This window comes from Polychytrium aggregatum (genome assembly GCF_025602895.1).
Source record: "Polychytrium aggregatum strain JEL109 chromosome Unknown BJ171scaffold_10, whole genome shotgun sequence".
In the NCBI taxonomy this organism is placed as follows: Eukaryota; Fungi; Chytridiomycota; class Chytridiomycetes; order Polychytriales; genus Polychytrium; species Polychytrium aggregatum.
Window position 1 is genome coordinate 948776 of NW_026516212.1, and position 23337 is coordinate 972112.

General features: G+C 55.0%; 5 protein-coding genes across 5 annotated transcripts; 2 read left to right on the forward strand and 3 right to left on the reverse strand.

The window, feature by feature from the left end:
* Positions 1-113: 113 nt before the first annotated feature.
* Positions 114-4386, reverse strand: BJ171DRAFT_18641 (uncharacterized protein). Its single transcript, XM_053106128.1, has 8 exons — positions 3561-4386; positions 3143-3259; positions 2129-2982; positions 1737-1956; positions 1257-1595; positions 933-1174; positions 494-644; positions 114-321 (listed from the first exon to the last, which is right to left on the reverse strand). Exons 1-8 carry the CDS (start codon positions 4182-4184, stop codon positions 196-198), a joined length of 2673 nt encoding a protein of 890 aa, XP_052968854.1. The 5' UTR covers positions 4185-4386; the 3' UTR covers positions 114-195.
* A 551-nt stretch (positions 4387-4937) lies between these two features.
* Positions 4938-7332, forward strand: BJ171DRAFT_18650 (deoxyribodipyrimidine photolyase). Its single transcript, XM_053106129.1, has 6 exons — positions 4938-5152; positions 5306-5790; positions 5886-6460; positions 6618-6784; positions 6866-7053; positions 7186-7332. Exons 1-6 carry the CDS (start codon positions 5033-5035, stop codon positions 7259-7261), a joined length of 1611 nt encoding a protein of 536 aa, XP_052968855.1. The 5' UTR covers positions 4938-5032; the 3' UTR covers positions 7262-7332.
* A 632-nt stretch (positions 7333-7964) lies between these two features.
* BJ171DRAFT_579742 (adenylate and guanylate cyclase catalytic domain-containing protein) lies at positions 7965-11956 on the reverse strand (the record flags this gene model as incomplete). Its single annotated transcript, XM_053113987.1, has 10 exons — positions 7965-8195; positions 8328-8438; positions 8515-8527; positions 8743-8984; positions 9228-9566; positions 9730-9949; positions 10072-10668; positions 10749-11002; positions 11151-11267; positions 11417-11956. The coding sequence occupies 10 exons, from the start codon at positions 11954-11956 to the stop codon at positions 7965-7967; spliced, it is 2664 nt and encodes an 887-aa protein (XP_052968856.1).
* A 777-nt stretch (positions 11957-12733) lies between these two features.
* Positions 12734-16784, forward strand: BJ171DRAFT_457247 (uncharacterized protein; the record flags this gene model as incomplete). Its single annotated transcript, XM_053108343.1, has 8 exons — positions 12734-13336; positions 13535-13651; positions 13795-14048; positions 14119-14751; positions 14859-15078; positions 15227-15565; positions 15767-16008; positions 16210-16784. The coding sequence occupies 8 exons, from the start codon at positions 12734-12736 to the stop codon at positions 16451-16453; spliced, it is 2652 nt and encodes an 883-aa protein (XP_052968857.1). The 3' UTR covers positions 16454-16784.
* A 692-nt stretch (positions 16785-17476) lies between these two features.
* BJ171DRAFT_421741 (P-loop containing nucleoside triphosphate hydrolase protein) lies at positions 17477-23124 on the reverse strand (the record flags this gene model as incomplete). Its single annotated transcript, XM_053107500.1, has 10 exons — positions 17477-17660; positions 17793-18511; positions 18653-18962; positions 19049-19111; positions 19264-19375; positions 19578-19690; positions 19789-20016; positions 20125-21073; positions 21339-22630; positions 22814-23124. The coding sequence occupies 10 exons, from the start codon at positions 23122-23124 to the stop codon at positions 17477-17479; spliced, it is 4281 nt and encodes a 1426-aa protein (XP_052968858.1).
* Positions 23125-23337: the final 213 nt, after the last annotated feature.

The following is a 23337-nucleotide window of genomic DNA, read 5'->3' on the forward strand; positions in this document are numbered from 1 at the left end:
TTCTAGAAGCTGTGAGGGCCGCGGATGAGTGACTAATATTCGATGAGGAAGCAAATAAAGGAAGTAGTTTGGAAGAAAGAACGGCGAAAGTATGTCCCCGAAGCAAGCCGAGGCCAACGTATCTCCAATGACGATATAAGAAAGGTGCCAAACACGGGGATAGGTGGTCTTGGGGACCAATGGCCTACAGCGGTCTCACTCAGGCGGCGCAGCGCCTTCGGCCTCCCGTCTGTTCTCGAGTAGCGTTGTCGTCTCGACTGGGAGGGGCTTTGTCAAGTTCTCCTTTCCGGCCAGCCAGTACGTGTTCATCAAGCCCTTGCCCTGATGTGCATCGGACAAGGCAAAGGGCGGCAACCCCGCGAAGGGAATCGTTACTCGCCGTGCATGTCCCAGCATAGGCGTAGCACGTTATCTTGAGCGACACATCGTCATCCCAACGCCCGAGCGACAATGACCAAATCCTGAAAACACCATGGGGCACAGTGGTACATACCTTGACCTTGGTCTCCCCGCGGCTGATCAGATAGTAGCCTCCGGCTCGGTTTAGTGCCAGGTAACATGGCTCGCTGATCTGGATCTTCATGGGCTCGCCTGAAGACATCATGCGCGAAGCCACATTGATGGTATCGCCAAACAAGCAATAACTGACAGGCCGGTGTCTGGTTAGCTAAGACTGCGGATCACTTGGCAATCGCTAACGGCCCATAGTTCGGAAACATGCGAGCACACGCATACACATATGTATGCAAACATGTGCACGGACATGATACCGCACAAATGCACAAATGCACAAATGCACAAATGCACAAATGCAATCACAAGTACATGCACGAATATAAGGCGCGGAGAAGTGTGCAGCCCGAGATGTCGAATTATAGCATGATTATGAAACAGCATATTCGACCGGCAACTGTAGTCGAGCGCTTACTCACCGAGGCATCTTCAAGCCCACCACACCAGCAGCAATAGGGCCCGTGTTGACGCCGATTTGAACCTTGAGCTTGAAGTCTGGTCTCGAAGGCAACTTGAAGCTCAGAGCAGCGGAGAGGAGGTCCAGAGCCAAGTCGGCGATCTCGGAGGTATGCAGTTGGCCATTGCGGTTGGGCAGTCCCGAGGCGACGACATAGGAGTCATTGATGGTTTCAACCTTGTAGGCATCGTGTTGGCTGATGACCTGAATACGGGTACGGCATTGATCAGTTTGCATATCGAGGCGCATGCTCGTGGCAGAACCACATCACTCGGCTTGCGCTCACCTCGTCAAAGGTCGTGTAGAGACCGTTAAGGAGCTCAACCATCTCGAGGGGCGTGCTCTGCGCACAAATGTCACTGTATCCGACAATATTGGAAAACAGGAGCGTGCACGAGTCGTATGACTCTGGGATAATCTGCTTGCCGGCAACGAGCTGCTTCTGTATAGCCGGCGGAAGCATTTGCGACAACAGTGAGTCTGACTTGGCCTTGGAGCGATCGACCTCGTGGATAAGATCCTCGATTTCCTTCTTCTTCTGGAGATCAGCCGAGCGCCGCTGTTCTTCTATGGCGACCTCCTCAGTGAGGTCTCGAACGATACCCGTGAATAGATGTGCGCCATCCTGTCGAGGCGAGGTTATAGGAGAATAAGCATTTCGGATCTGGCAACGTGCCGAAACTCAACCGCACCCGGATTGCCGATTGGTGGAGGTCCCGAAATGAGACAGGCCCGCTCACAAAACAGAGCCAGGAAGACCACTTACATCGCGGACTTCTGAGACCGAAATGTGCACCGGGAAGAGCGAGCCGTCCTTCTTTTTTCCAAAGGCTCTGCGACCATACCCGATGATCTTTTTGATGCCAGTGGTGAGATAGTTGATCAGGAACTGGTCGTGGATACTGGCGATTTCTTCTGGCTGGAGCATCTTGATGTTTTTCCCAATGACTTCGGCTGCCTTGTAGCCAAACATAGCCTCGGCGGCGCTGGGCGAGGGATACGATATAGATATACAAGTGGTCAGTATCAGAGCGCCACTCGAAGCAGCGCCGATGTTACGCGACAATGGTGCAGACCACGGACAGCATTCAGTTTGGACAGCGCATCACCGACTCGATCGCCATTGCCCGAGAACCTATTTTGCCTCTCCCTACTCACTTGTTGAACCGGGTGATGATTCCAGTGGGGTCGATGTTAATGATACCGTTAATGACGGTGTCGAGGACAGAGTTGAGCACACGGCGCTCGACCATCATCTTGGACTCAGCGTCGTGAACGGATGCCTCCATCTGGATCTCCTTCTCCTGCAAAGAGTACAAAGCCGACATTTCGCTTTCGTGCGCCTCCAGCATCTCGCGCATCTCCGCGGCCTGGTCCTCCTCCAGCTCCTTGGTTCGCTCGGCAATATCGCTTTCGAGCTTCTCGAGCTCGGACTTTTGGACTTCCAGCATCGAGGCTCGAGACTCACGATGCTTTTGCGTGAGTCGCTTGATCGAGGCCGCTTGTCGATCCGCAGCGCTGTTCTGCTGCTCGTCGTCGAGGTCTTCGTCCTCTTCGGCTTCTTCATTCAAGGCAACAGCACGAGAATCATCGCCGCGAGGGACTCCGGAGGCGACCGACATCACATCACTGCCAGCATCCGAACGATCATCGGCGCCCATGTCGCTGACGGAAGCAGTGCACGACGCACTCTGAGACTGAGCAACACTTCTAGAGATTCGATTCCCTCCGGCCTTTGCGCCTTTGATGGCACGCAGGCGGGTATCTTGCTGAGCACGCAAAGCGCGCACTTGTTGGCGATGAAGATAGCTGAGCTTCTTGATCTCAGAAGCATGCTGCGCCTCGAGTGAGGACAGTTTGGTCTGCTCCTTAATCAAGAGCAGGCGCTCCTTCTCTGAGTGCAGTTCCAGGGTCTGCTGGATGCCAAGTTCGGCGATCTGGCTGAAATGCTGAGCCTTCAAGGTTTGGACGTCTTCATAGGACTGGTACTCAAGATCAAACTTTTCCTTGGCCTACAATCATGCTCAATATGTCAAAAAGCTATCATCCATCCACAATAGCTCCTGGTGAAGCAACCGACAGTATTGATGCTGAAGCATGACTGGAGACAATGTGGGAGACAGATGCGCATCCCGAAGGAAACCTCGGGTGCATTTGGATCCGCGGACTTACGTGCTTGAGCTCGAGCTGCTGGATCTCTTGCAGCTGGTCGGCAATGCGCTTGTCTGCGGCATTCTGGTGATTCATGCGAACCATGAACTTCTTTTGCATGGTCCTTCTGACTTCAACCTGTCCGTGACAAAGTTGCACACGTTTGTGGGCAAATCCGGTTGACAGCGCGATAAAAGCACAGCGTTAGTGCAGCCGTATGGCAGCAAGGACCACTGCGACCCAGCACCATCAGACACGAAGCGAAACTGTCTGCGTCGCAACGGAGGCGGGATGATCGCGGATTTATGCTAGCAAACTGGGCGTGTCCATCAATCCACCAAATCCCACGCGTTTCTGTATGCTGGTGCAGCACCCGCAGCCGAATGGCAGTTTGGTTTTGCAGCAAGCCGCGGCTCCATTGCCGTTCACGTCGACCTACCCTTTCGTGCGAGTTTTGCATCTCATCCAACACTCGTTCGTACTGGATCTTTCGCTCTTGAGCGGACGCCAGCTGGCGTCGCTGTTTCTCGTGTTTGTTCTCGAGAAAAGCCGTGAGAGCGTCGAATTGATTTCGCTTCGCTGTCAGCGTACTCTTGACGCGAGCGGCTTCTCGAGAGGCCGTCTCCTGCTCCATGATGGTTCGGTCTCGTCGCTTCATGTCGCGGATGGTCTGTCGCTGGAGCCGCTTGGCCTTTTTGCGGGCATCGCGAGCTGATATGAACCGCTGGAAGGCCTCCTTCTTCTGGGCAAACTCGTTCTGCTGGAGCCCCTTCAAATGAGCCATTTCGGCATCATGTCGCTGGATCAAATAGGCCTCCTCCTCCTTTCGCAGCACCTCCCGCTCGGACTCTTTCATAGCCTCCTCGATGCGGACACAGTCATTGCGCAAGTTCTCGTAAAAAAACTTGGTCTGGGTCATCAGGACGGACTTGAAATGCTGTGTGATCTCATCGTTGGTCATCGGACCCTTCGATTTCAGCTGTTGGTTGAGTTCATCGTCGGCGGCGCTGGTTCCGACATCAGACTTGATCTCGTCGTGGGTGGTGATGGTTGGAACGTCCATTTCTCACGCTAGCTTGGCGGACAGCTGAGGAGCAGGCAAGGCGGGACGTTGGTTGTTCAGCAAACGCTTGTGGGTACGCAGCAGAAGGAGACGCCGATGGAAAAATGGGTTGAGAACTGAATGGTGGTCGAGAAGACAGAAGGCGGGATGGCGATGAAAGGAAGTCGAGCCTTAGTCGAGCACCCAAGAGCTACAGAGGTCCTGGTGATGGAGAAAGCCTTGCATCGACGTCGGTCTCTGCCGCAAAAGCCGGACTCGTCAGGCAGCAAGCGACGGACGTCACCCCTGAGGCGAATCAACAGTCGGTGGCATTGTCGGCGACTCCTGATCCGCCCGGGCTCGTTCAATCATGGGCGCCCTGCCAGTTCGCATTGACTATTGCGTTGTCAAGTGACGATATTGTCGTTAGCTGTCGCTGTCGGACGGCAACTCAGGCCGGTGGTCGCTGAGCCAGATTGGCTTGACTGAGTGCAGGATGACCTCAATAACGCAAAGGGCTCGACCGGGACGACAATCGCCGTTGAAGTCACCAGCGGATGCCTGAAGCACAGCTGGTTCATCAGCAGTAGAGCAGTGACTGGACAACCTATCATCAGATTCTCCTGCCGACCAGCAGCCATGCGGGCAGGAGTTGGATCTGGCATGTTGAGGCGGCCCGAGCGAATCCGCTGGGCAAAGCGAAAGGCGCCGAGTTTTTCCGCCAGCGAAGTGTATATGAATCGTGTCCCTCAGAGCCGACCTTGCCCTGAGCTGACCGCAGGAGACAGCGATCGCATCCAGATCGCATCCAGATCGCATTCAGATCGCATCCAGATCGCACGGTGGATCCAGAGGAGCCTCCAAGAATCATGAGCCAGCCGCCTGTTGCCAAACGAGCCAAGATGGCTGACGTCCAGCCCAAAAACGGCCCTTCCCCCGCTGGAGGAACTGTCCTGATGTGGTTTCGGATATCGGATCTCCGAGTCCAGGTGGGCAACGCAAAGGTCCTGAGGCCGATCTGAAGCTTCGGTTTAGCGCATATCTGTCGACCGTTGCTGCTATTCAGGGCGCTGGCTGCCAGTGCAACAGATGGGGCTGGATGTCTCCGATGCTGATTGTCGCTGTGGCCTCGCCTATCCCAGGACAACACTGCCCTGCACAATGCGTCGCAGCATGCCACCAGCAACAATCTCAAGCTGATGGCCATGTTTGTCGTTTCACCGGTCGAGTGGGCCTTCCATGACGTTGCGCCTGTCCGGGTCGACTTTATCCTTCGCAATCTGCACGTCCTGAAGCAAAAGCTTGGTGCCCTGGCGATCCCGCTGGACATCCTCCAAGACGACGGACCTGTACCTGACGAGCACATCCCTCGAAACCAGCGCATCGCTGAGATCAATGTCCGTGTTGCCGACCTGGTTGCCGCCAACGTCGCCCGATGGAATGCCAAGGCGGTCTTCTGGAACAAGGAGTACGAGATCGACGAGACGTTCCGGGACGATCTGGTCAAGAGCCGACTGATGGGCACCGCCCTCGTTTGCGACTTTCATGATCAGTGCGCCGTTCCTCCAGGGATCTGCAAGACAGGCCAGGGCGGCCCCTACACCGTCTTCACGCCGTATAGAAACAGGTTGGTCTTGGTCGGTCGTGGTTGAGCGCTGCGAGCTGGGTGGTCCCTGTCGTCGGCAAAGTAGCCGGACTCACCGATAACTTGGCCACATTCAGATGGACAGAAGTTGCCACCAGGAACCCGGCCTATCTCACGGTGCTGCCCTCTCCCCAGGCAAACACCCTGCCTCTGCCTGAGCCTCTGCAGATGCTGTTGGATGCAGGAGGCTGCGAGATCCCTGAGCTTCCAAGCGCATTCAAGGTTGAGCAGGAGCGGCTCGAAGCTGTGCGTCTACTATTCCCGGCTGGCGAGGATCATGCTGTCAAGCTCCTCCAGGATTTCATATCGACCAAACTGGATCGATACAAGGACCAGCGAGACCTTCCAGCAGCAGACGGCACCTCGACGCTTTCGCCCTACTTTTCTCTTGGGGTGATATCGGCACGCCGCTGTGTTTCTCTTGCCAGAGCCGCCAATGGCAACAAGATGGAGTCAGGCAAAGCCGGCGCTGTCCAGTGGATCTCCGAGGTTTGTTGGAGGGACTTTTACCGCAACATCTTGGTCGAGTTTCCCAAGGTATGCAAGGGCCGACCATTCAAGCCCGAGACAGACAAGCTTGCTTGGTCCTACGACAAGACTGCTTTTCAGGCATGGTGCGAGGGCAAGACGGGCTTTCCGATTGTCGATGCGGGTGAGTTGAGGGATTTCGAGCGGCTGAGCTCATGGCGCTGTACAATCTTTGCATTGCGGGGCCCACCATCACCAAAGGAATTGGTCCTAGTCGCGATCTCGGAAATCTGTGCACTGACGGTTGCAATGTCGATCCACAACGGCAACTACAATCGAAGGCATGAGACAGCTGAACGCCACCGGCTGGATGCACAACCGTCTGCGCATGATTGTCGCAAGCTTCTTGACCAAAGACCTGCTGATCGACTGGAGAATGGGCGAGGAGTATTTCATGAAGAGCCTGATCGACGGCGATTTCGCTTCAAACAACGGAGGATGGCAATGGGTAAGGCGCATCTACAGAAACATCTCGTGTTTTCAGGTTGATGTGACCGGCTCACGGCTGATTCGCTCCTCTACGATTCAGACTGCTTCGACCGGTACAGATGCACAGCCGTACTTCCGAATCTTCAACCCATTTTCACAAAGCGAGCGCTTTGATCCCAACGGCCAATTCATCGCCAAATGGGTCCCGGAACTGGCAGGTCTCAAGGGCACGGCGGCTATTCATGATCCATTCAGCAAGCTTGACAAGAAGGCGTTTCAAAAGCTCAAGTAAGCCGATACCTGCCAGCGTTCCTAGACTGCTCGAACTGTAATGAATGAAGCGCAATGCTGACACCTTGGCTCATCCACTTGTGTTCTTGCGGTTACGCCTGCATGGTCTTTGGCACCGAATGACATCAGCTATCCCAAGCCCATGGTCGATCACAAAGTTGCGCGCCAGAAGGCGATCCAAGCCTTCAAGGCGCTAAAGAGCTGATATGGCAGAGAATCACAAGACTCAGCCATGAGAGTAAAGCAGGGTAGACGGCCGCAAATACTGCATGCGCAAAGTAGAATGGATTGCCCACTTGAATGGGGTGCGGTTGTGTAAGCCTGTATGGCATTTGCCCAAGAGCACCTACGCCATCCGCCGTTGAAATGTAACCGGTGCAAATGCCTCCATCTCGGTAATAGGATGCCGCGGACTTGTTGATCTCCGCTGGCTGAATAGCCTCCCACTCTCGCTAGTCGAATAGCCTCCCACTCTCGCTGGCAATGGCCGCTCCCTGTTGAGCACACCGCCGAGTTCCTGTGGTTGGTCCCGATAACATGTGGCCGGCTTGGATACAGTGATCTTGCCAACATTGCAATATCGGTGGGATCTGAGTCCAGCGATACTGTTAAGCCCGCAGCGATGGAGCATCGCCGGGTGCTGAGTAAATGCCTTCCTCCTGGACTCGGTGCATACTATTTGTATTGCTTCTACAGTGTAAATCGTTGCATGTATTCAACCCAGCATAGGCGCGACCAGTGGCCACAATCATGGTAAACCATTTCGCTTTGTGGTTGTTACAACAAAGGCAAGCCGCCGCTCAGCATTGGTAAAGTAACCCCAGGTCGTGGAGGCGGATAGCAAATCCGACAAAAATAACGAGCATTGCAACGAAAAAAGGACTGAAATATCTGTTGCCTCTGGGCTGTCAATCGATCTGCTGTTGTGGCTCAAGAGTCTCAGCAACCGTCGTGATCATAACCGAGGGCTCCCGAGAATGGCTGCCACCCAATCCCTCCTTGCCAGGAACAGAGAGTCGTCTGGCTGCCGGTGTAGCAGTATTGCTTGGGTTGGTTGAGAGACACTTGGTTTCCAGAGGTAGATCGAAGGGAAATCCATCCTTTCCGACCAGCCAATACGACCTTCTCCCTTTCTTGTCCTGCAATCAACGTTCCGGACACGTCAGCGCGGGTATGTCGTGGCAACGTGCGCTATTGTCGATCGCAGACAGAATAGCAGAATGCCTCAACCGAATACTTGCCCCAGTGAGCGGCATATCGGTCCTGCATACGAGCTCGTACGATCCGTCTCTTTGCAAGAGTCTGTAGGTTGTCTCGCTGACTTGGATTCGCATCGGCTGTCCCGACGACTCCATCTTTGAGGCATCAACAACGGTTTCTCCCTAAGAGACGCAGTTGCACTGTCAGTCAGTATTACGATGGCGAATATGTCAAAAATTACACACAGAATATACTTACAAACAAGCAATATCTGCGGATCGATCAAGGGCAAATCAGATTCAGCCAAAATGAGATGAAAAACAGGCGTGGCCACCGGATACAGCGCGACATTGGGTCAGTGTTGTTGACATCCATAGAGTTGCACAGGCGACATGGTTGGTCCGGGTCAAAGTATGATGCTGAACCTCAGCAATGTGCCCACGAGTCGTGGTAATGCCATGAACAACTGTTACCGTCCCGCCATACCTTGGCATCTTGAGTCCCACGACGCCAGCTACCACCGGACCAGAGTGCATGCCGATGCGCATGCGAAGCTGGAGTTCTGGACGGTTTGGTACAACAAAGGAGTGGACGGCCGAGAGCAAATGCAGGGACATGTCGGCGATCTGGCAGGCGTGCATATCTCCATTGCGAACAGGGACGCCAGACGCCACCATGTACGAATCGCCAATTGTCTCGACCTTGTAGGCGTCGTACTGGCTGATGATCTACACACAGGAGCGATGACATCGGGACAGTACGAGCCAAGCAAATTCCAACAATGTGTTGATGGGGATTTGTCAGTAAAGGGTCTGCTACCGCTCCAAAGGAACCCACGCGCTGTTGAGCGGTAGGAGCTTCCGAAGACATAAACGAAAAATGATCATCGCCGCCATTGCCAGCCGAACAACCGCACGTTCTAGGGCCTTTCCGGCATCAACTCCGCGCTCATCAATGGCGAGAACACTCACTTCGTCAAACATGGTGTAGAGACTGTTGAGTAGCTCAACCATCTGCATCGGGGTGCTCTTCGAGCTGATCTCGGTGAAGCCGCAGATGTCAGAGTATAGGATTGTGCATTTGTCGAACGACTCTGGCACGATCGACTTTCCGGCGATAAGCTGTGACTGAATCGCGGGCGGGAGCATCTGCCCAAGGATGTCGTCGGCCTTTTGCTTGGCAACGTCGAGCTCTTTCAAGAGAACTTCGAGCTCGCGCTGTTTCTGTTCGTCTTTCTCGCGCTGCTCTTCCTCCAGGCGAACTTCTTCGGTAAGATCTCGCACAATGCCCGTAAACAGATGGGCGCCCTCCTGTTGAGGTTTGCAGCATAAACACAGATTATGAGGCGTCGGATCCGCATGAAATCCCAAGGCACTCCAATTCAATTGCGAACATATCGAGGATGCTGCAGGTAAAGCGCACGCCATTAGTCGGCATCATGCCATCATGTGGCACAGGCTGCTCAGTATGTACCTCCAGCACTTCAGACACTGAAATGTGCACCGGGAATGTCGTGCCATCCTTCTTGAGTCCAAATGCTCGGCGTCCGGAGCCAATGATTTTGGCAATGCCGGTCGTCAGATAGTTGGTCAGGAAGCTGTCGTGGTTTCGAGCAATTTCTTCAGTCTGCAGCATCTTGACGTTCTTGCCAATCACCTCATCGGATGTATACTGGAACATTTTCTCAGCAGCACTGAAAGGCAGATGGGGTCAACATTGTCAGCATTGTCGATGAGATCCCACGCAGTCACGCTCCACATGCAGAGCATGATTTTCCAGCCGGATTTTCCAGCCGGAACCGCCAGCGCAGCCAACCTGTTGAAGCGCGTAATGGTGCCTTTGGGATTGATGTTGACGATGCCGTCGACGACCGTCGCAAGCACAGAGTTCAGAACTCTTCGCTCGATAAGCATCTTGGCCTCGGCTTCGTGGACCGACTCCTCCATTTGGACTTCTTTCGCCTGGATGCTTTTGACAAATTCAATGTCTTTGTGGTGGCCATCGAGAAGCTCTCTCATTTCGGCCTGTTGGTTTTCTTCAAGCTCGCGCGTGCGCGAGGCAATTAGATTCTCCAGCTTGGTGAGTTCTGCTCTGTGCATCTCCTTCAGCGACGAGATGGCATCCTTGTGCTTTGAAGCCAGTTTGCGAATAACCTCGGCGCTGGAGTTTTGTTGATTCTCCTCGTCTCCGTTCTCATCTTCTTCCTCGTCGGTGACTCCAGAAACAGATGACATTGCCCTACGACCACCACCCGAGCGCCGGTCGCCGTGCATACTCGCAGTGTCCGACATGAGATCATCGTCGTCGAAGCCCGATGTACGGCTTTGGAACTTATCACTTGAAGTCGCACCGCCCGAGCTCCGACTTCCCAGGGCTGTTGGCAAATTGTCGGCGGCGCGGATTCCTCGGAGTCTGGATCAAGGAAAGGGCATTCGTGGGTGTAAGCACCGCGCCGAGTGAGCGATGCCGTGTGCGGATCGATTGATACCAACCTCAACTCTTGCTGTTGCTTCAGCGCTCGGAGTTGATCTCTGTGAGTCTTGCCGAATTTTTTCATTTCAATGACGTGGCGAGCCTCCAGGGTGGTAAGCTTGGTCTGCTCTCGGTGGGCAAGCAGTCTCTCCTTTTCGGCCTGGAGCTCGAGTATCTGGCTTGCCATGAGTTCCGAGACACCTTTGACATGGAGGGCCTTGAGATTGTGGATATCCTCGTGGGACTGGAATTCCAGGTCAAAGGTTTCCTTGGCCTTCAAGGGGCCGCGACTGTCAGCACAAGTCCAACTGTTGTGCTGTCGGCGCATTCAGCTCCGACTTGCTCTCGTGGTGCCCTGCCCCTGCCTGCACACGCCAGTTCCGATGACCCCCAGCGCCGAGTGATCACGACAAGCGACTCACATGCTTGAGTTCCATTTGCTGGACCTCCCGAAGCTGATCTGAAATCCGCTTGTCGAGGGCTTTCTGGTGGGTAAGCTTGGCCTGGAATTTCTTTTGCATCGTCCGACGAATTTCGTCCTACAGCGAAGCAAGGCAGGGTTAAATCCTTGTAGAGCTACAATTTGTCGTTTTCGCGGAACAAGGAAGCTGACCCATTTGCACTCAAGACACCCGCAGAAATCGCTTTGCGCCACTGGCCCAGCAAACTGACTCGAGCGGCGGCTTACTCGCTCATTCGCGTACTGGATCCCGTCCAACATCTTCTCATACTGAATCCTTCTGTCTTGAGCCGCGTAGAGCTGGCGACGTTGCTTGTCGTGCTTGTTATCGAGATGAGAAAGAAGAGCATCGAATTGAGTGCGTTTGGCGGTGAGGGTTGATTTCACTCTCGCCGCTTCCTTAGAAGCGGTCTCCTGCTCCATGATGATGGCATCACGGCGCTTCATATCCCGGATGGTCTGGCGGTTCAGCTTCTTGGCCTTCTTGCGGGCATCTCGGGCGGCAATATATCGTTGGAACTGTGCCTTGAGCTGGCTAACTTCGTCTTGCTGAAGTTTCTTAAGATGGGATATCTCTGCATCGTGTCGGTGCATCAGATAAGCTTCCTCCTCTTTGCGCAGGACCTCGTTCTCGGCGCCCTTCATGCCATCCTCGATTTTGAGGGCCTCATGGCGCAAGCCGTCGAAAAATTTGGACCCGGCATTCTGGGCTGTGACGCCCGCGGCGCCGGCCGAGTGCTTTGTGGGGCTTTGACTGGGCTGGCTCATGCTCTTGGGACTGGTGGGCTCCTGGCAAACTTTGGGGGGATTTGGTGCTGGGGCAAGTGGCAGGCGGGTGGGGAACGGATCGAAGGAGATAAACCCGGCTTTCGATGGTGGTTGGGTCCTAGTCGGGCTGAGATCCCATTGTAGCTTTGTTGCTCCAGCTGCAATTGTCTGCGACAGATAATGCTGGCCGGTGATATTTGGTTGTTCTTTGTTTTCCTGCGATCATTGAGGAGGACATATGTGGGAAGGCATTCATTGTGTAGCAGGACAATCACGGGCAAACAGAGACATATCGGCGATCTTGCGCTGACCCGATGCCATTGTCCGACATATATGCCTGATTGAGGAAAGCCTGTGTCTAAGGTCCTGCATTCAATTGCCTCGATATTTTATTAGGCATTATGGCGGTCAGTGATTGGTGAACATACGGTTCGGGTAAAGCACCCGGCGGCACCTGCGGCTGACGCCTTGTCGAGCAAGGAACAATGCAAAACTCGGTGGCCCAATGATCATGGCCCTTGCGCACCAGCCTCGCCACGTCCTCGTCGGTGTTGCTGCCCTTGCTTCATCACCAAGAAGCGAGATTTGGGCTCAGTTCGGCATCAAGCGCCTTTGAATCGCCGAGAGCACGCCCAGACTTTGGCTGAGGACAAGCCGGCAACAGATCTCTGGTGTACCCACCGCAAAGCGAGATTCCTTCATCTCAGCAGCCACCAAGAGTGGAGTGGACTTGTAATTCCCATCCAAACAGTCAGCAACCCAATAGCCTTTGCGAAAATGACCGAGGTTGCATCTGCAACTAGCGAAGCACCCGGTGGGGTTGATACCACGGGGTGTGTCGACTGGGGTACCGTTGCCAAGAGCAACGACAGCATTCTTGACTACTTCAAGACCAACATGGGCCATAGAACCACTGACTTCTACAGTGCCTTGCGGGCAGACTGTGAAAGAATCGAAGAGTCAATGAAAACCTCTGAGCATGAGGTCCTTCGTAAGGAAGAAGATGCGTACCTCGAACAGCGCAACAACGCGGAAGAAGCTCACCTGAAACAGCTGCACCAGGAAGAGATCAATTATTACAAAGCTCGATTCCAGAGCTTCCTGGCGTCGAGAGATGCGCGTAAGAAAGCAAAGAAGCTCCAGCGGCAAACCATCCGGGACATGAAGCGCCGCGACATCCTGATCGCCGAGCAGGAGAGCGCATCGAAGGAGGAAGAGAGGATCAAGTCGACACAAACCGAAAAACGGGTCGCCTTTGATCGCTTGATTGCGTTCCTGAACAACAAGCATGACAAGCAGCGCCGACAGCTCTTGGCCGCCCAAGAACGAAAGATCCAGTATGAACGAGTGCTGGACGAAATGATGCACTCGCACGAAAAGGTACGAGTGATGCCTGCGAGTGAGCGAGTGCGATTGTGAGAGGGAGTATGATGAAGATTTGAAGTGTAGAGTTATATTGGACATGAGCGGGAAGTGCCGTGAAGGCAGTGATGTATCGCTTTGGCCATTGTCTTTCACTCACTCGCTCACTCACTCACTCACTTGCTCGCATTCTGGGCAACGAACTGAAACTCTCAGGTCGAAGTGAGAAGATCAATGGAAAAAAAGTCACTTGCCCGGATCAACCACCAGATTGCTGCAAACAAACGTGTTGCCGACCAGCTCCAGGAAGTTCAGCAGCTCGAACTCCAGCAGGTGGGCTCTAGCGCAGCACTTGAATGAGCTGCCTTAAAATCGTCCTGCATAGTCTCAATGCCATGAGTATTGTATTGATATATGTGCATCAATCTTCTTCAACTGATTCCTAATGCTCTCATACTCTCGTCCACTTTGTCCAGCTCAAGGAAAAGTTTGACCTTGACTTTGAAACCCTCGAAACTGTTCAGAACATGAAGATCACCCATGCCAAGCTTGTCGCCGAGGCCACATCGTCCAACTTGTCCGAGATCAACCAAGAAAAGGAGAAAATCATCTCGCTCAAGGAAAAGCTCAAGCTTGAGCGATTGGAGCTGGAGCACGCTGGTAGCATGCAAACTTTATTGCACCGCCATATCGCCGAACTCCGCCAGCTCCGCGAAGCACAGAACATGAGGTATATCGATGCACAGTCGGATAGAATCCTTCGACACCATAAACTAACAGACCAAATCTGTTTCCAACAGCTCCATTGGATTAGCAAAGAAGGGCGATAACAGTTTCCTTGGATCGAACCTCAGTCTTGTTCACTCTGTCGCTTCCAAAAACGACAGCAACTTGGATTTGAGTCCACCGCCCAAGGGCGATACTGCCTCCGAGCGTGGCGAGCCCGTGAGACTTTCCAAGACGAGTTTTCGAAGGGAAAAGTCCACTACTTCCCGAAGCGGAAAAGACAGAGTAAACTCCATACAGTCCCAGGAAAGAGACAGTGTCACAAGCGAAGAGGAAGATCGGCGGATCCAACTCAAGGTTGACGGGTCCACCCTCGAGAGACTCCGAGTCAAGCATTCAAACGCTCTCAGCATCCTCTATGATGCGCAAAAGGCCGAGATCGAAGAGGTTCAAGTCAACATGGACAAGCGCAAGCGAGAGCTTGAGGCATCACACGCCATTGAAATGCGAGAGCTCGTTGAATCGCACAACAGTGAGATCGAGACTCTGTACTCAAACCAAGAGAAGGAGATTCAAATGGAGGCATCCGTACACGAAGCCGAGGCCCGTATGCTTGTGGAGCGCAAGGTGCTCTACTCTGTCGTGGACAGCGTCATCAGCGGCATCATCACCATCGATCCCATCGGAACTATAACTCGATTCAACAGGTGAGCCAAGGAGTGTGGGTTGGGTGGCACGATTCTCACTTTGAGCGCTTCCTGGGCCTCTGTTGACGAGGCTTCTGGCTGAGTTGCGACAAACGTTTCACCGATAGAGCGGCCGAGCAAATGTTTGGGTACCAGGCGAGCGAGGTTATTGGAAAGAACATCAAGATGCTCCAGCCCCACGAGATCGCTGTCCAGCACGACTTCTTCTTGTCGCGCTACCTCGAAACCGGAGTGCGTCGCATCATCGGCCACGGCCGAAAAGCGGAGGGCGTCAAGAAAAACGGATCTCGCTTCCCGGTGCACATCTCCGTGTCTGAAGTTCTGGAGGTATGAAAGCCCTTATCTTATAGTCTGTACCGTCATTGAATGGATTGATCATCCAGTATCGAGGCCCGGTGATAATATGAATCGCGGTACTCGAATAGAAGGACGCCAGACGAAGGCCTAACAAGCATTCGGAATCATTTCTTATCAGGAGGGAATCCATCTGTTCACGGGTATCGTCCGAGACCTCACCGATATGGTTGAATATGAAAACAAGCAAGCCCATATCGCTCTCCAAAAGCAAGAACAGATCAAATTGCTCCTTTGGGAACTAGACGAGACCAAGAAGAGATCGGATGTACTCCTTGCGGAGGTGATGCCCCCTTCGATCAGCAAAACACTTTCGAGCGGCAAGCCGCCTACTCCTGAGCAGTTCAGCTCGGCAACCATTTTGTTCTCGAGCATCGTGGGCTTCAGTGAAATGTATATCAGCACGACTCCAACAGAAATCGTTGAGCTCCTGAATTTGGTCTACAGTACCCTCGACGAGGTAATTCTTTGGAAAGGTGTAACCTTGGTGTGGAGTGTTGCGACCTTTTCTATCGAGATCCAGTCGCTCTTACTTAGACCCAGTGAACGGATGGCGCTTTGACGCCAGGCAGTTTTACGATAGAACAGCGGTCCATTGCGTGCGCTGCGGGTCACAGTCCGCCCCAAGTTACTCGCTGAGTGACAATCCTTTGGACTATAGGTCATCAGCATGCACAACGTCTACAAAGTCGATTCTGTTCAAGGCTGCTACATCGTGGCCTCAGGTCTGGACAGCCAGAACAGTGGTGACCACGCTGCAGAGATTGCCAGCTTGGCACTAAGCTTTCTCTCGGTCGTAAACCAACTGTCGATCCCTACACGAAACGACATGAGGCTGAAGATTCAGCTGGGCATTCATACCGGTCCAGTTATGGCTGGCGTGGTGGGCACTGCGCGCCCAAGGTATGGGCAATGCAGATTTCACGATGCTGGTCCGCGTGCGAGCATAGTAAGCCGCAGCCAGCGATCTTGGGGACACCGCGGTCGCGGGCACAATCCATAGAGTCGAGCAGCGTGTGACATAGTGTCATAGCAGCCACTCCAAATGCCTCCCGATCGACTGACACTTGACTTGACGACCCTTTGCTTATGTATTCCGTCCAGATACCGGCTCTTTGGTCAGACCCTGCAGACAGCATCGCGGCTGATGGACTCTGGCCTTCCCATGCGAGTTCAAGTCAGCGAGGACACCTACAAGCAGCTGTCTCAGTCCGGAGGCTTCAAGTTGGCGAAGCGAGGAGAAACCGTGGTGCGAGGAGAAGATGCCACTACCACCTACTGGCTGGTCGGCAAGGAGAACAGCTCCGAGCCACTTCCAGAGGAAACAACATCGCTTCTCTCCGAGTAAATGAGGAAGAAGGAGCAACGACGAATTATCGGCTGAGGGCTGCACGCAGTAACCGGGGGTTGTGGTGTGCAGTGCCCTCAAATCATTGAACGGACAACAACCCGCGTCAGCTTCGAGCCAACCACAAACTATCAGCATATGGCCGGAATGCTTCAGATAATGACATAATTTACCCTGATTTAGGATATTGGAAGTAATTGTTCTTGCCTTGAATACATGCAATATTCCACATTGTGGAAACAGTGCAAAGAGTATCCACCGAAGCTGCGATGCATGCTCATTTCCTCATCAAGTTCACTCCCAGCCGACCACTCGATCCCGCCCACATCGCGTCCTGTTTGTTCTTGTGCACGTCTCGTTGCCCATCTCCTGTGGAGCATTAACCTTTTGTCGAGCACCCCAGTGTGAGCGGTCCAAGAATCAGCAGCAGCTTGAAGTATGTCAGGCAAATACACAGTCGTCGTATCCAACCATAGCTTTGCACCAGATGCCACGGCGTCATCCGGCTGATCCGAGCGAGCCCACTGCTTTGGCTGTGGGATGGGCAAGGATCGTGCAGAGGCTGGGTGGTCTTTGCAGATTGGCGGGGCCGAGGCTGAAGGAATCGCCACTCTCTGCCTCGAGGACGAAGGAATCTCCAGCAACATCGATGCAGCCGCCAATCTGCTCCGCACGATGACCGATCAAGTTGGCAGTGTCGCCAGAGATAGGTCTCGATTCATCTCTCAACCCAAGCATGTTGGCAATCGCGACGCCAGTGCAAGTGTATTTCCATCCTGAGGCATACAGCTGCTTCATGGACAATCGAACGACATCCCACGCCGCCCGCACAAGCCGCTACACTCATCAACAGAGAGTCCGATCGAGGAGCAGCCGCTCACATCGCGATTGCCCTCCGATGTCAGACCGCCTTCAAATGTGTCGGTGGCGGCCGACTAAATCAACCAGAATGCCGCTGAGCTGGCTAGCAAGCACTGCCAGCCTCTCCCCGAACAAGCAAACTAGGGTCCGCTGGGTCCACCGCTACTTCCGGCTTCTCGATCGGGAAGCTGCCGTTGCAATCTGCTCGAGCTCCTCGAATTCGTTCGAGTCCTGACACATCCTGTGGAAGGCGCCGTCCTTTCGCTGCATCAGGTTGAGCGGGGTGTCGTATTCGACGATCGTGCCCTTGTCCAGGACCATAACCCGGTCGTAATCGACGATCGTTCTTTTGGCACCGAGCACATACATGCAAACAATTCCAGTGTCAGTGCATCTCGGGGGAGGAGCAAACTGCGGCACTGATACGAGCCCCGGAGGCTCATCCATCCACCCAACACAACCAGCAGCACACGCTCACCTCAGCCGGTGGGCGATGCAGAGGACCGTTGCTCCGGCGAGCTCCTCTCGGATCGTGACTTGGATGCGAGCGTCCGTATCGTTGTCGACGCTGGCAGTGGCCTCGTCCAGGAAGATGATCTTTGAGTTTCTGAGCAGTGCCCGTGCCAGACACAGCAGCTGCCTCTGGCCGTGCGAGTAGTTCTGGCCGTTTTCGCCGACGGGCGACTCAAGGGTGAACGACTTGGTCTCGCTCTCCTGGGACAGGACTGCGGACCCACCCATGGGCGAGATGGTGTCCATGGCGTCCTCGACGACGACAGTCCCGAACGACGTGCGCGGGGACCTTTTCTTGAACTCTTGCAGCGTATCCAGGAAATGCACTCGCTTGAGCACTTGCCACAGATCGGCGTCGTCGTGCTCGCCGAGAGCGTCCAAGTTCGACCGGATCGTGCCCGAAAACAGCACGGGGTCCTGCGGTATTATTGTGATGTTTGAGCGCAGGTCATGCAGGCTGATCTGGCTGATGTCGATGTCGTCGATGATGATGCGGCCCTGGTGGATGGGCAGGATGCGGAAGAAGGCGAGCGAGAGTGTCGACTTGCCAGCGCCGGTGCGGCCAACGACACCAATGCGCTCGCCGGCCTTGACCGAGAACGACATGTCCTTCAGGACGTTGGGCTGGTCGGCGGCATATCGCATGAACAGGTGGCTGACATCGATCCGGCCGGCCGATGGCCACTGCAGCGTCGAGGTGGAGCATGGACACGCGGCTCAGTACCAGTCCTGGAGGTCAACCTGCTCTCTGCACAAGCAGACGCTTGATCGTCGAGTTTCATGCGGCCCTGCGCCACCCCCACTCCACACCCCAGCCGTACTTACCCCGACAGGAGCCTTGACAGTCACTGCAGACTCATCTGCCTCGGGCTGAATGTTCACGTACTCGTCGATTCGCTCGACGCTGGTCAGGTTCATCTCCATGTCGGCGTGGGAGCGGACCAACCACAGAAGGGCATCCGTGAACGACATGGCATATGTCAGACTGACGCCAGCCCATCCGGCACTGACTTGGCCGCTGACGACGGCAGCGCCAGCGCAGAACACGACCAGGGCTGCTATGATATCCGTTCGCATGCAGAGCCAGCGGTTGGCTGCCCACATGTAGAAGAAGGAGCGATGATTCTCGTCGACGCTGGCGGAGGGGGATTGGATGTTTAGAATATGCGATACCGGGCTGCCCAGCAAACTGTATGCCGGTATGCAGATCATGCGTCTTACCGCTCGGAGCTCTCGAGAAGGAGCCGAGACTCGGCTCCGTAAGCGCGGATGGTGGATGTTCCGCTGTCGTGTGGAGCGATGGCATGTGAGTATCAGCACTGCTGCGCTGATGGGTGTCATCAAAGCGAGACGGTTGCCGTTGTCATCAAGAACACTGGGTCCAGCCGCCTCCAAAGCCATCGACAGTGTTCCAGCAGGCAACCAGCGATACTCACGCAATCGTCTCCGAGAACTGAGAGTATATGGGGCTGCGCGAAACGCTCTCGAGGCGCTTGAGCTCGCGGGAGCAGGTCAGGTACAGCTTGGCGACATACATATAGATCAGTGCTATTGGGTACACCGGAGCGAGAGATTCAGGCATGGGTGGATCGCCAAACATCAATGCGTTAGAATCACCGTGTAAATGTTGGCGAGAGTCAGGTGCACACACCAACATGGGCCTATTGCTTCCCAGCTCGTCCGCCTGAATCCCGGCCATCCCGCTCCGCAGCCACAGCCTCGCACTGCTAATGCCAATGTCATTGCTTACCAACCGGCACGATCAGCAGTATGAACGGAGGCGTGATGTAGGCCACAATGATCAGCACTGAGGCACCGCGGAACAGCCATGTCGAGAAGAACCCAACCGACCACATCACTTCGCTGAGTAGCAGTGTCGAGACAGAACACAATACGCATGGGTTAGTATCCTCAAGTCGTGAGCGCAGCCCGATCAAACAATGGCCGTTGTGGATACTCACTCATCGACGTGACCCATGTCCTTCGAGAATCGGTTCAAGATGCGACCCAGCGGAGTAATCTCAAAGAAGCGAAGCGGTGCGCCGAGCACAGCCTTGAGGAGCTGTGCGTGCAGAGCCTTGGAGGCCGAGTACGAGCCCATGACTTGCACCAATGTATGGAGGTTTGTCGACAGGATGACTGAGAGCCCGATGAGCGCATACACAGTAACGTAGTAGTATGGTGAGTGGCTGTCCGCTGCTGACAAACCAACGGCTCCTGTGGTTGCCGATGGTGAGGGTAAGACCGTGCCGAGATAGTTCCAAAGGGTTGTTGGCAGTGCATAGTCTGTATCCAACATTGGCGGGGCGACGATACGGAAGGAAGGGAATGTCGAATGCTGCGCCAGTGGACCTCCAGCTGCGATGAGTGAAGCGTTGGCCACAGGGCAAATAGTCGAGTTGCCGTTGCCCGAGCTGGCATCTGTCCATTTCTTGAGCCACCAGCTGTTTGCAAATCCAGCCGACATCATGATCACAAACAAGAATACGAAGCAGAAGGCAAAGAAAATGCCTCCACAGGCCTTGAGGAAGCGCGAATAGACGGCCCATTCGACGGCACCCTTGACACGGGCCTCTTCATGCACCAGCGTCTTGCCTCTCGCCTCGCTGAGCAACTTCTTGATTTCTTCGTGGTTGGGCACCTGCAAGGATGTGGCGTTCTCGACCTCGCTTGGCCGGACAGCCAGAATCTGATCGTCGAGGATGCCTTCGGACTCGGGGCTCCGGAGCACCTCGGCCGCGGTGCCCTGGCAGGCGATGGCTCCGTTGCGCATGACCACAATGTGGTTGGCATGTGGGGCAACCAGGCCGACGGCGTGTGAGACCAAAACACAGGTGCGATTCTTGAGGAAGCCGAGGATTCCGTGGTGCAGAAGGTGGCGGGCGGTGGGTGCATCAACTGCCGAAAGCGGGTCATCCAGCAGGACGAAGGGAGCACGCGAGTAGAGCGCACGGGCCAGAGAGATGCGCTGCTTCTGCCCTCCCGACAGATTGACACCCTTCTCGCCAATCTCGGTGAGATCTCCGCCTTCGAGGTTCTGGAAGTCGCGGACGAGGGCCGAGGCAAACACAACCCGGTGGTAGCGGTCTTCGTCATAGTCTTCGCCAAAGAGGATGTTGTCTCGGATGGTGGCGTTCATGAGCCAGGCGGTCTGGGCCACATAGGCGACCTCGCCCGCAACGATGGATCCAGAGGAGCGGTTGGGTCGCGACGGGAAGTAGCAGTGGCCGCCGATACGGCGCATTTCTGATTGTGTGAGTGATGCGCAAGTGTATCCGTGGTGGGATACCGATTGTAGTCCACGCCGTCGAGATGTCATCATGCAGAGGGCGTACCGTGGTTGGGATGTCGTTTCAGCATCGGGTGGTGAGGTGGTGTTCGAGTTAGCGATCGCGATTGCAGGCAGTTCGGCAGCCGCATCAATGTGTGCCAGGTCAGTGCTGGCGATCAGGCCGTGGTGTTTGTCCGTGCTGCCAATGTCCCAGACACCTCTCGCAGCAACGACACTCACCTCCAACGAGCGCCAGGATGAGCGAGCTCTTGCCAGCTCCGGTCGGGCCGCAAACAACCGTGAGCTTGCCCAGCGGAATGTCGAGGTTCAGATTGTTCAAGGTAAAGGCCGAGGACTCTTCCTGTCCCGGGTTCTCGAGCTGGACGATGCTAGAGGATAGCTGCAGCGATGCCTTGGACGAACGGACGCTCGAGTCGCCGCTGCCGTAGTAGATGTATGTGGCTTGGTCGAATCCGTTAGGTTTGAAGCGGTGGTCCATCTCGGAGCGGCTGGGGATGTCCTTCTCGGCAAACTTCTGGAGCTCCTCCTCGCCGAGGAACTTTTCGATGCGCTCGAGCGAGACCATTGCGCGCAAAATCCACATAACCTCGTTCGGAAGTCGGGACAGGGCCCAAGTCACCTGCTGACAGATGCTGAGGGTCGTAAAAGCCGTGGCGGCGTCGAGGACATTCCCGGTCAACACAAAGGTCACGAAGCTTCCAAAGGCGCAAAAGAGGCCGCCGCTCTCAGAGATGGTGCTGAAGGCCATGTGCAAGAGCCGCACGTGAAGCCTGCATTGGAGCTCTTCGGTCCGGTCGACGTTGATCTGCTTGATAAAGTGCGGCTCCCACGCAAAATACTTGATGATGCGGATCCCCTGGAGCGCTTCGTTCGTGGCGGTGACTCGTTTGTCGGTTTTCTCCATCGCACGGCGCTGCTGGCGGTTGATGCAGCTTCCCAGCCACGAGGTGATTGGGACACATATCAGGATGGCGGCGAGGCCGACAAGGGCAGAGTACCCGATAAAATAGACCATCAGTCCGATCGACAAGAGGAGCCGCAAGGGGGTCTCGAGGAGCACGTGAATGTAGCAAACCATGTTTCGGATGGTTTCGGTGTCGGAGCTCATGAGCGTCACGATCTTGCCGAGCGATGCGTCTTGCTGGCCTGGCTCGCTCTTGCCATCGCCGGTGCCCTGCGAGGACTGGCCGACGGTTGCTGGACGGCGCAGCGACTTTTCGTAGATCTCGCGGATCAGGATGGCTCGCAAACGGGTGCCGGTTCGTCGTCCGTTGAAGTACATTTGTCCGTTGAGCATGGCTTGAATGATCGAACAAGAGAACAAGCCCAGGAGATAGCCCCAAGCGGTGTACGAGTTGGCATGGGGACACTGCATCCAGTTGAGGATGGCGTTGAGAAAGAGAGGGCTTGCAAACGACAGGAGGGAAGAGACGCTGCTGATCATGAATTGGGCCGTGATCGTCTTCCAGGTGCTCATGAACAAGCGGATCCACAAGGTCCTGTACTTTGGCCTTGTGAAATGCAGGACAGCAGAGAGGAGTCAGGGTCGAAGGCACAAACTGATGCCAGTCCCGTCGGCAATGCGGTGGGAAGTCGTTTCCAATGACCGTCATGATCCTTCATGACCACTCGAGCGAGCCGATGCAGCGCTATTGCGGACGATCCAGTGCGTCGCAATCCACGCATCCACTCACTTGACTCTCTCATAAATCTTGTAAACCGTCTCGGTCTTGTCGGACGGATCTAGATCCCACACGTCGCCCGGTGCAAGCTGGCGCTGGTTACCCAGGTAGATCAGGTCGCCGAGCCAGCTGAAAGTAAGGAGAGCAAAGAGCGAGGCCGAGCGCTCCTTCGACGGCTGCAATGGTTGGGCAAGTGGACCATGCGGCGATACGCAGACAGCAGTATCAGAGGACAGCGATTCAGTCGACAGAGGACATGGACACCGTTCGCATGAATTGGGAATCTGCACGGTCTCCAAGGGCGTAACAGCGATCGGCCGCATCGCTCCGAGATGTTCGAGCTCACGATATGCGCACTGGCGCTGCATCGGACCAGCACATGCAGTGGGAGTGGCTACTCACCACTCGCTTGGAGAACTGCGTGCGGATGGGTCGAAACAGCTGGCGCACGGGCTCGGCAAAGAAGAGCAGGAGGGCGATGGCCAGTCCAGCGACCTTCAGAGCATCAAAAGTGCCTGCTCCAGATGGCTCGGACC